This window comes from Podarcis vaucheri (assembly GCF_965113315.1).
Source record: "Podarcis vaucheri genome assembly, chromosome: 9".
NCBI lineage: Eukaryota > Metazoa > Chordata > Lepidosauria > Squamata > Lacertidae > Podarcis > Podarcis vaucheri.
In genome coordinates, this window is record NC_138767.1 from 2405270 (window position 1) to 2417206 (window position 11937).

Consider the following 11937-nt stretch of genomic DNA (forward strand, 5'->3'; position numbering starts at 1 on the left):
GTGGGGGTTTGTATGGGAGGGTGGGGGGAGGGAAGGAGGAAAATGGGGGTGGGGGTAGGGAACCACCAAAGATGACATGTTTTTGGGAAATATTTTTTTTTGGAAAAAAGGTTAGAGCAGGGGTCAGCAAACTTACTGTGCCTCGGGCCGGTGTCTCCAGCGCCGATTGCGCGGCGGGCTAGAAGGTGGGTGAGCGCGTGCCCTTACGCACGCGCACATGCTATTTCCGGCGCACTTCCGGGTCAAAGAGCACCGGAAATCGCTTGTGCGATTGTCTGTTGGAAATCAAGCCTTTATCAGGAGAAACTGGCAACTCTCCCAGGCACCCGGCTTGAATCACCGGTTGACCTCCCTGTCTGCTTTCCCGGCAAGATCCAGGTAAAGGTCGCAATAGGCGATCCTTCTCAGCGTGAGAAGAACACACCACTCTTTCCTGCCCCCCCCCCGGCAGGGGAAAGAGATAGACAGAAACGTATTTACATGCCTTTATTTCTGTCTTTGCAGCGTTACAGAAAACATGACTGCTTTCTTCAAACTCCAACAGCCGAGAGAAAAACTCCTCCTGTGCTTCCTGTACAGCTCATATTACACTCTGAGCAAATTCCGGTGCCCTCTGCACTGTGAATTGACTGTCCCTCGGTTTCCCACGGACAGTCCCAACATTCCCATTATGTTTTGCTTTCAAGCTAGCAGCAGCTCGCGGCTGCATTGCTTCAATATCGTAACATTCCGACCCGGATGTGCACTGGAAATAACGCTTACGCATGCGCAAATAACACTTGTGCAAACACAAATAATGCTTGTGCATGTGCACAAGTTATTTCCGGTACTTCTCTGACCCAGAAGTGGGCAGCTGCACAGCGCAGCGCTGGTAAGAGCAGGCGGCATTGCTGCGGGCCGGATAAATGAGTCCCTTGGGCCTTATCCTGCCCGTGGGCCTTAGTTTGGGGACCCCTGGGTTAGAGGAATGGCAGGAGCAACGCAGCTGCCAGGAAGATCCAAAGATGGTAGCAGGGGGGTCATCCTAGCGCAGGCATAGGCAAACTCGGCCCTCCAGACGTTTCGTGACTACAACTCCCATCATCCCTAGCTGGCAGGACCAGTGGTCAGGGATGATGGGAGTTGTAGTCCCGAAACATCTGGAGGGCCGAGTTTGCCTATGCCTGTCCTAGTGAAATGATGCTTCCATAGGAGGAGCCTGCAGGATCAAGCCAATGGCCCACCTAGTCTAGCCTCCTGTTCTCACAGTGGCCAGACAGATGCCTGTAGGAAACCTGCAAGCAGGATTCGAACGCAGCTCTCCCCTCCTGCAGTTTCTAGCTACTGGGATTCAGAAGCATTGCTTCTTCTAGCCGTGGAAGCAGAACAGAGCCATCTTGACTATTAGCCCATCGATAGTCCTCTCCTCTTCCATGAATTTGTCTGGTTCTCTTTTAAAGCCATCCAAGTTACTGGTCATCACTGCCTCATGTGGGAGGAGGTTCCATAGGTTAACTATGCATAGACTGACTGCCGAGGCAGGATGAAGGAAACAAGGGCGAAGATGTGAAGCAGCGGCTCCTCTAGTGATTTTAAGGCACAAACAAGCTCTGGAGCTCTTTTCATAGACTTGGAAGGGACCACGAGGGTCATCTAGTCCAACCCCGTGCAAGGCAGGGATCTTTTGCCAAACGTGAGACTTGAACCCATGACCCTGAGATTACGAGTCCCACGCTCCCCCAACTGAGCTGTCCCATGCTCCAGATCGATGTTTTAACGGAGACTGACTTCAATCACGTTGCGGATTTTGTTGTTGTTGTTGCAAGGCATTCGGAATGACAGGAGGGCTGCATACTTTAAACAAACACGTTGCAATATTTTAAAGAAATGCACTGACGCCCTCAAGGAGTAGTCAGAGCACCTCACCCCATGGCGCTCACAAGCCAGCCATGAAGGTGGAAGCCATCCCGTTGGCCCAGGCTATCTGAAGGACCACATTCGTGTCCGTCCCCCAAACTGCCTGGGCTCTGAGCTCTTCAGGGGAGGCCCTGCTCTCAGTCCTGCCACCCTCACAGGCACACCTGGTGGGGACGCCAGACAGAGCCTTATTGGTGGTGGCTCCCAGACATTGGAATTCCTTCCCTAGAGAAGCCAGCCAGACTCCTACTTTGCTGTCCTTCCTCCGGCAGATGAGGACCATTTTATTCCAACAGGCCTTTGGGAACTGAAAGTTCGTTTGTTTTTAAAAAAGAAATGGGCTTTTTAATAATGCTGTGCTGTCTTTTAACAGATCCATTTTTATATTGTTTTCATTCTGCATAGTTTAATTACTCTTTCACTATTATCTTTCATAAGTTTTTAGATATCGTGCTGTTTCAGTTTGCCTTGAGTCCCTGTCACGAGAAAAGGCAGGGTATAAATAAATAAACCTAGACAGCATCTTAAAAAGCAGAGACATCACCTTGCCCACAAAGGTCCGTATAGTTAAAGCTCTGGTTTCCCCAGTAGTGATGTCTGGAAGTGAGAGCTGAACCCTAAAGAAGGCTGATCGCTGAAGAATGGATGCTTTTGAATTCTGGTGCTGGAGGAGACTCTTGAGAGTCCCATGGACTGCAAGAAGATCCAACCTCTCCATTCTGAAGGAAATCAGCCCTGAGTGCTCACTGGAAGGACAGATCCTGAACCTGAGGCTCCAAGACTTTGGCCACCTCATGAGAAGAGAAGACTCCCTGGAAAAGACCCTGATGTTGGGAAAGATGGAGGGCACAAGGAGAAGGGGACGACAGAGGACGAGATGGTGGGACAGTGTTCTCGAAGCTACAAACATGAGTCTGACCAAACTGCGGGAGACAGTGGAAGACAGGAGTGCCTGACGTGCTCTGGTCCATGGGGTCACGAAGAGGCGGACACGACTAAACAACTCAACAACAACAACAAAATAAATATAATATTGATGATAGTTATTGAGACTTTGCCCCTAAAACCAATTACTCAGTGGTATAGTGCACTGGGACTTGGAGGTTTTGTTTTGGCTTTAGCCACCCACAGACTGCGCCTTAACTCTTGGCATCTACTCACATCCCCAATTTAGCCTTGTCCTGCCCTCCTCCATCCTCCCAAATGTACCTCTTTTCTCCTGGGCCTGTACTTTGGACTTTAAGCCTTGCCAACCACCACAACAGAGGGGAGAAACCTCTGTGATCCGGCTCTTTAATTGATCTTATTAATCCCCCTTCCTGCACCTATCAGGATGAAAGGGCCGCAATAGAAACGGTGTATTGTGCTGGGCACGGCCCCACAAAGCTTCAATTCATCACTGCTTGAATTTGGAATGCGGGTTTTTTAATTGGCCGTATCATAGCTCACTTGGAGACCTGTCAACTGGGCAGGGAGTGCCAGAAATTAGGTCCTTTCTACATTCCTACTGTTCCTCACTCGGGGACTAAACAGATTTGTTGGGAAGTAAGCCCCTTTGATTTTAATGGAACTTATTTCCAAGTAAGCCTGCTCACCTGCCACCCACTACGACCCTTTGCGGCTGCCAGTGGATAATAATAATAATAATAATAATAATAATAATAATAATAATAATAATTTATTTATACCCCACCCATCTGGCTAAGTCTCCCCAGCCACTCTGGGCGGCTTCCACTCAAGTGTTAAAAACAATACAGCATTAAATATTAAAAACTTCCCTAAACAGGGGTGCCTTCAAATGTCTTTTAAAGAGAAGATAGCTGCTTATTTCCTTCACATCTGAAGGGAGGGCGTTCCACAGGGCGGGCGCCACTACCGAGAAGGCCCTCTGTCTGGTTCCCTGTAACCTCACTTCTTGCAATGAGGGAACCGCCAGAAGGCCCTCGGAGCTGGACCTCAGTGTCCGGGCTGAATGGATAGAAGTTATGATGGCTCAGTGGAACTTCCATAGCCAGGGGCAATCTATCTTTGGACCCCAGGCACTGAGGACAAAGGAAAGGAGCAATTCATGCCCAGTTTTGCAGAGGCAGCTGGCTTGCTGTGGAAGGGAAATGCTTGACCATTTGGAACCCTCTGCTGGGCTCTTTTGGCCAAAGAGCTTTTTAGCCGATAATGTAACTACAGTTGACAATAATTGTTCTGCCTGGCCTTTGGCTTGGAATCAACTCGATCCCCTTCCCCTCTTTCCTTTCTCCTTCTGTGATGGAACTCCTATTTGGGGACTTCCCTGGCTTTTTTCTGGCCCACGTAGGACCAGTCTGGATAGTTGGCCTTGGTGAAGACTTGACGTTTCCATCCCCAATTTTTTTTGATTTGAGTTTCCATTGAAATTAGGCTGCATTTTCATGTTGTATTTTAATCTTGTTTTTAAGTTGCATTTTAATCAATTTTTTTTATACCTGGTGTTGGCCGCCCTGAGCCCAGTCTTGGCTGGGGAGGGTGGGGTATAAATAAAACTTCTTCTTCTTCTTCTTCTTCTTCTTCTTCTTCTTCTTCTTCTTCTTCGTCTTCTTCGTCTTCTTCGTCTTCTTCGTCTTCTTCGTCTTCTTCTTCCTCATGACCACCTGGACATGAATGCCCCTTTCCTGGGCAAGGTGGTGGAGAGAGTGGCGGGCAGAGCAGTGGCAGGAGTTTCTGGAGGATAGGGGCCATCTGGATACATTTCGAAGTGGGTTCAGGCAGAGTTTGTATGTAACCCGAGGTACCACTGTAGTGATGTATGGAAGTGAGAGCTGGACCATAAAGAAGGCTGATCACCGAAGAATTGATGCTTTTGAATTCTGGTGCTGGAGGAGACTCTTGAGAGTCCCATGGACTGCAAGAAGATCCAACCTCTCCATTCTGAAGGAAATCAGCCCTCAGTGCTCACTGGAAGGACAGATCCTGAAGCTGAGGCTCCAAGACTTTGGCCACCTCATGAGAAGAGAAGACTCCCTGGAAAAGACCCTGATGTTGGGAAAGATGGAGGGCACAAGGAGAAGGGGACGACGGAGGACGAGATGGTGGGACAGTGTTCTCGAAGGTGCCAGCATGAGTTTGGCCAAACTGCGGGAGGCAGTGGAAGACAGGAGAGCCTGGTGTGCTCTGGTCCATGGCTTCACACGACTAAACAACAACAACAGTTAAGCCTGGGTTGGGGTGGGAGGGGAGCTATGTCTGAATTAGAAAACAAAAAGATTGAAATGCAAGCGAGGTAACAGGAGAAACAAGAACCCAGATCTTCCAGTGGAAGAAATTTTGAGCAAAGTCCAGCATTGGATAGAGAAATCCCAAATTTGAATTAAAGTCAGAAAAATAAGCAACTGGGAGGACTTCTGTTATTTTTATCAGACTGCTGTGATTGCTATTCTTGTTAGATGTGATTTTTTGCAGTTGCATTTTTTGTACTTGTAAGCTTTTAGAATTGCTTTCAATGTTGTATTTTCGATTGCTCGGGTGAAGAGTGGGTAATTAATAAAATAAAAACTAAAAACAATGCACTGCTTATTATGGAATGTATTTATATAACAGTTTGAATTCTCCTGTGTTTTATGGATGTCATGTGATTGTATGGATATTATGCTATTTATTAATGTATTTCTGGTCCACGCTTCATTCGAAGTGATCCCAGGGCGAGGAACAACAACTCAGCTTAAATATAGTTTAATGCACCTGCTTTAAGTTACATTAAATACACCTGCTTGCATGGTATGTTTCTCTTATTATGTTACTATGTCGTAAACTGCCCTGTGGCATTTCGGTGAAGGGACGTGAATTAATTAATTAAGTAATTATAAAGAAACAAATCAGGACTCTGCATGTGCTCATTTACTTGTTTACACAGCTCATCGTTAAACTATGGAAATTGCTCCCATGAGAGATAAAGATGGGTTAATTATATCGATTTTGATTTCTCTCAGTTTCTTCCCCAGTTCTACGTTTGGTTCTTCACATAGCTCACTCGATAGAGCAGAAGTCTCTTAATCTCAGGGTTGGGAGTTTGAGCCCCACCTTGGGTCAAAGATTCCTGCATTGCAGGGGTTGGACTAGATCAGTGTTTCCCAACCTTTTTTGGGCAAAGGCACACTTGTTTCATGAAAAAAATCTCGAGGCACAGCCCCGTGATGTCAGCGCGCAGCGTCACGCCGGGAGGGACGCACGAAAGTGTAAGTTTCAATTTTTTCCCCTCCCCCTTGCCTTCCTTCTGTGCCAACCGCCAAAAAGCCAAGAATCGCGGGACCGCCGGCGGAGGGGGGGAGGGCAAGAGGAGGCAGCGGCGAGCCCCGTTCCTCCCCATCCGCCCCTTTCCGTGCAAGGAGCGCGAACAGGTGTGAGAAGGGGGTCAAACCTGCGGGCCGGCGCCGGGGAACCTCCAAGCTTTTTTGGGGGGGGGAGGAGGCAGCAAAGCGAGGCAGGAAGGAGACCGCGGCTTGGCTGGGTGAGCTTTGGCAGGGGCAGGGAATGAGAGCCGCGAGGCGGGCGCTGCGGACAGAGGCGCTGCCCGCCGAGCTCGCAGGCAGCCAAGCAGGCAGATGGCGAGAGCCGCGTGCTGGGCGGCCTCTCTTCGCCGCCGCCGCCCCGCCTCTCGCCGCCCGACTCGCCCGCCTCCCTCCGGGGACGGCGCCCCAATCGAAAATTTGACTTTAAAAAAAATATATTTCGAATTTTTTAATTTTTCCCACGGCACACCAGGCAACATCTCCCGGCACACTAGTGTGCCGCGGAACAGTGGTTGAAAAACACTGGACTAGATGGCCCTCAGTGTCCCTTCTGACTCTACCAATCTGTGATTTTTTGGTTTCCACATTCGTCCGCGAATTTTTGTTTAAACAAATCCTCATGAAAATTCAGCAGCATTTCGGTGCAAATTTCTCGTAACTTACACGTCTTTGCATAAAATCACCCCAATATGCACATTTCTGCAGCGCCATTGACCCTAAAATAATGCACCTCTGCATGTTATTTCTGGAAATACGTGTGTGTTGATATGCACACTTTACCATTGCAGAGACATTATGGTACATGTTGCTTAGCTGAAGAAATGCAGTGCAAAAAAACTGGAGAGGTGAGAATTTTGAAGGATGTCTCTGCTTCAGTTCACACATTGCTTAAATAGCTTTCAACAGCAAGCTAATGAAAACATCCTGTACAAATAAATATACAATAACATTAAGCAGTCTATGGATAAATCATAATGAAGCTTAAGAATAAGATGACAAAAATAAAGGCAAAAATAGTGCATCTCCAATAGACTCCAGCAACCACCCCATATAATTAAAGGTTTCCATTTGCCTGCTGTTTATGACAAATTATTTATTTATTAGCCATTTAATGACATTTATGTGCTGCTTGATTGTAGAAAACCTCAAAGCGGTTTGCAAAGAAGAATTTAAAATTTCTTATGTCTTGTAGGTTGGCTGTGGGTGGTGCTGTGGGTAAAACCTCAGTGCCTAGGGCTTGCCGATCGCATGGTCGGCGGTTTGAATCCCCGTGGCGGGGTGAGCTCCCGTCTTCCGGTCCCAGCTCCTGCCCACCTAGCAGTTCAAAAGCACCGCTAAGTGCAAGTAGATAAATAGGTACCGCTTTATAGCGGGAAGGTAAACGGTGTTTCCGTGTGCTGCGCTGGTGCTGGCTCGCCAGAGCAGCTTCGTCACGCTGGCCACGTGACCTGGAAGTGTCTTCAGACAGCGCTGGCCCCCGGCCTCTTAAGTGAGATGGGCGCACAACCCTAGAGTCGGACACGACTGGCCCGTACGGGCAGGGGTACCTTTACCTTTACCTTTATGTCTTGTAACCGTTTGCGAATTATATGCAAGCTTTTCAAACTGCTTTGAACGTGGAAAAGCAACATACAAATTGATGGTGATGGTGATGATAATATGCAACCCCCCATTTTTAACCCCCCCAAAATAATTAAGCTTTATCAAATAGTCAGTTGGCCCAATTAAATGCAACTTTTCCTTCTCTTGATGAGGCATGGCTCTCTTTGGTCACTAGAGGTCAGTCTTTCAAACCAATGTGTTTTTTTGCCTTCTTAAAATACAGGTAAAGCCCAGATTGTTTCCAACAGACCTGGCTGAGATCATTACAGAAACCAGGCTTCCTTTTTTGCTGGGGAGGGGGGACAAGGGGGCTAGATTCCCACTTTATCCCAGTGGAAAATTCTTCTGCTCCCAGAGCTGAGCACCGATGGGGGGGGGGATGTTCTCTGCAACATGCCATGGATGCATTTGTGGGGGGTTTCATACTGCACCCTCCGAACACAATTCCGCTTTGTTTGTTGTGTTGCGTGGCTTTCCTGGTGTTATGCCATTATTGCCCTCTGGAGGGGAAACCTGCGATCCATAGCTGGACAAAAATTAAATCAGAACACTTGCGGTTTAAAAGGATGCAGGATTTCAGTAGTAACCTAGGGGCCACGCAGGGCCGGATTTAGGTTTGGTGAGGATGGGGCCCTTTCTATGTCCAGCTGTCCTTTGTCAACAACAAATTGTTGCTGGTTTTTGTTCTTGAATATATGCTATATGGAACGTGGGTGGTGCTGTGGGTTAAACCACAGAGCCTTGGGATTGCTGATCAGAAGGTCGGCGGTTCGAATCCCTGCGACGGGGTGAGCTCCCATTGCTCGGTCCCTGCTCCTGCCAACCTAGCAGTTCAAAAGCACGTCAAAGTGCAAGTAGATAAATAGGTACCACTCTGAGGGAGCCGGTGTTTGTCCACAGACAGCTTTCCGGGTCATGTGGCCAGCATGACTAAACTGCTTCTGGTGCAACGGAAACCAGAGGGCACGGGAATGCCATTTACCTTCCCTTCAGAGCAGTACCTATTTATCTACTTGCACTGGCGTGCTTTCGAACTGCTAGGTTGGCAGGAGCTGGGACCAAGCAACGGAAGCTCACCCCGTAGCAGGGATTTGAACCACCGACCTTCCGATCAGCAAACCCAAGAGGCTCATGTTTTAGACCACAGTGCCACCTGCATCCCTAACATATCCATATATTTATTTCAAATGGCATTTGAAAGGCAAGGGTGTCATACCTTAACATTGTCCAGGACAACCAACGGTCCATTCACGCCACTCACGGTCCAGTAGGCTGTGGAGAGAAAGTGGAGGAAGAGAGAATTATGGGGACGTCTGGAGAGGAAGGAAAACATGCACAGATTGGGGTGGGGGTGGGGAATAAAAAAACTAGCTGTGTCAGGCAGCGGCGGAGCAAGCCAATTGGGCACCTGGGAGCGGCGCACCTGCTCTGAGCCAGCTGTGGGTGGGGCCAGTGTGGGAATGTTCAGTTATGCAGGAGAGGATATATTGTCTGATTATAGCCTTTCCAACTTGTGTTAACAAGTTCACAATTTAGCGGAGTAACATTCCCCTTTTTAAACTCGCAGCGGATGCGTTTGCTCAGGCTCGTTAAAGACTCTCTAATAACTGTTCTGGTATTTCCCCCTTATTCCCTCATAAAAGGTAAGACACAACACAGTCTTCTATGAAAGTATAAAAAGAGTTTACTCACATTCTGTTCACAATTGGATCCCAGAAGGCAGACTTAGCTTAGAAAAGTAACATATACCTAGAAACTATCTCATAAGAAGACAGTCCCTTTGTCCTCTCTTGGCTGGCCAAGAGAGCATCTTTGGCTAAGCAGATGTTGCTTCTTTGATTAAAGTAGTCACAGAGAGAGAGAGATGGCTGCCCTGCTCTGCCCTGCTTTTGTCGTTACCTGCACAGGTGAGGCCATGCCCACCTCTAGTCACACACAGAGGAAGTCTGTCCCAGCCCAGAAGGAAACAGGAAGTTTACCTGCTGGCTGGACAAACATTCCTCCCCATGTGTAAACATGTTCACTCTAGAAATGTTGTACTTGACTACTCTTGTGTTTCACATCCCACAGCCAGCTGCGGCAGAACGCACCGTGGGGTCTCCGAGGAATCTGCCTGCCTCCTCCCACTCGGCCACCCTACAACTGGTGGAGAGGCGGTGGGTGAACCTTTTGGGGTATTGTCAAGCCTACAGGTGCCCAAGCCACCGCATCACTCCCAGGAGAGATGTGTAGCTCGGGCACACTGCAGACCCCGCGGTGAGTGCCGCCCAGCATTTTGTCACCCCCCTCAATGGTGACACCTGTGGCAGCTCACCCCCACTGCACCCCCTTCCTCTGCCCCTGGTGTCAGGCACCAAAGATTTCAGGAGGACTAGAATAAGGAGAATAAGGATGCATTATATGAGAATAGAAAAAAGTAAGCATTAGGGAGCACTACAGAGGTCCAGCTCCAAGGGCCTTCTGCTGGTTCCCTCCCTACGAGAAGTGAGGTTACAGGGAACCAGGCAGAGGGCCTTTTTGGTGGTGGCGCCCGCCCTGTGGAATGCCCTCCCATCAGATGTCAAGGAAATAAACAACTATCTGACTTTTAGAAGACATTTTTTAATGTACTTTAAATCTTTTGCTGGAAGCCTCCCAGAGTGGCTGTTATTATAGCTCTGTTTAGGGAAGCTTTTAATGTTTGAAGTTTTATTCTGTTTAATATTCTGTAGGGAGATACCCGGATGGGTGGGGAATAATAATAATAATAATAATTATTATTATTATTATTATTATTATTATTATTATTATTATTATTATAGCAGCACTGAATAGGTAAGTTCAGAGGACAGAGGAGCTTTGCATTTTGCATGAATGTACATGGCACTTTCTGGGAAATGAGAAAAATGATTAAAATGACTTTTACGAAAAGAAACAGAAGCTTTTCTTTTAGGTATAATCCTTGGAGAAGTACTCAGCGAGCAGAAAAAAATTCTTCAAGTCTGCTACCACGGCTGCTCAAAGGATTTACGCCCAAAGATGGAGGGAAGGAACAGTTCCGACAAAGGAAGATTGGCAACTAAAATCCATGGAGTGCAAAGAAATGGCGAGACTCACCGGAAGAATAAGAAATCAAGCAGAGAGGCTTTTAAAAATTGAATGGGGGAAATGTATTGATTATTTGAAGATAAATTGTAAACAAATTCAAACATTAGTGGGACTGATATAAACACATGCAGTAAGAGATACTTAAGGGGAAGATAAGGGGAAATTGGCTAATAGATTTGAATTGGATACGCAGGAATAAAAGGATAGGAATTGAATAACTACAGAAAGGAGGGGAGGGAAGACGAGGGGAAGGTATATTAGATTCGTAAAGGTTTTGCTTTTATTGTTTAACATATTTGTAAAAAGTGAAAATGAACAATTAAAATTAAAAAAGCAATTTGTATCTATAGATAACAACAAAAAATGGTTTGCTTATGCAAAGTTTGTGTTTCCTTGGAATAATAATAATAATAATAAATTTTATTTATATCCCGCCCTCCCCAGCCGAAGCTGGGCTCAGGGCTGCTAACAACAATCAAAATAACTCAACATTCTAAAACATTCATTATAAAATTAATTAAATCAAATTAAAATCAAATTAATGGCAACCATCAAGCAAAATTTTGTGCAGATTGCCAGAGGAGGGGGTCAGGCTGCGCCCTGACAAAAGGCCTGGTGGAACAGCTCTGTCTTGCAGGCCCTGCGGAAGGATGTCAAGTCCTGCAGGGCCCTAGTCTCTTGTGACAGAGCGTTCCACCAGATTGGAGCCGCGGCCGAAAAGGCCCTGAGGAAATGAGGGAATGAGGGAAAGTGCAGACTGCGGTTTCTGTAAGATATATATATACACACACACACATTTTTAAATTAATTTTTCTATTTTACAATTTAAAATACTCATTTTTACATCCTTAAAATATCAATGACTTCCCTTCTTCTCTTTCCATGGGTCATTTTGCATATCACAAACCTCTGTATATTTTACAAAACCAAACCATTCATTGTTCCATTACTGCATGCATCAAAACTTATTGACACTGTTGAATTGATCTTAATGCTGCCAGCGTTTTCAAGTGTACTCAATTTCCCCCCATATATTCAATAAACGTTTGCGATCTTCTCTAAACACATGTGCTTCTTGTTCTCTTGTTCTATA

At 46.8% G+C, this 11937-nt stretch overlaps 1 protein-coding gene across 1 annotated transcript in view; it reads right to left on the reverse strand.

Moving 5' to 3' along the window:
- Positions 1 to 11937, reverse strand: part of ATP6V1B1 (ATPase H+ transporting V1 subunit B1) — a 75588-nt gene that overhangs the window by 39934 nt on the left and 23717 nt on the right. Inside the window, exon 2 of the mRNA XM_082236508.1 lies at positions 8974 to 9029. Within this exon, the coding sequence (XP_082092634.1) occupies positions 8974 to 9029 (56 nt within the window). The remainder of the gene's footprint in view (positions 1 to 8973; positions 9030 to 11937) is intronic.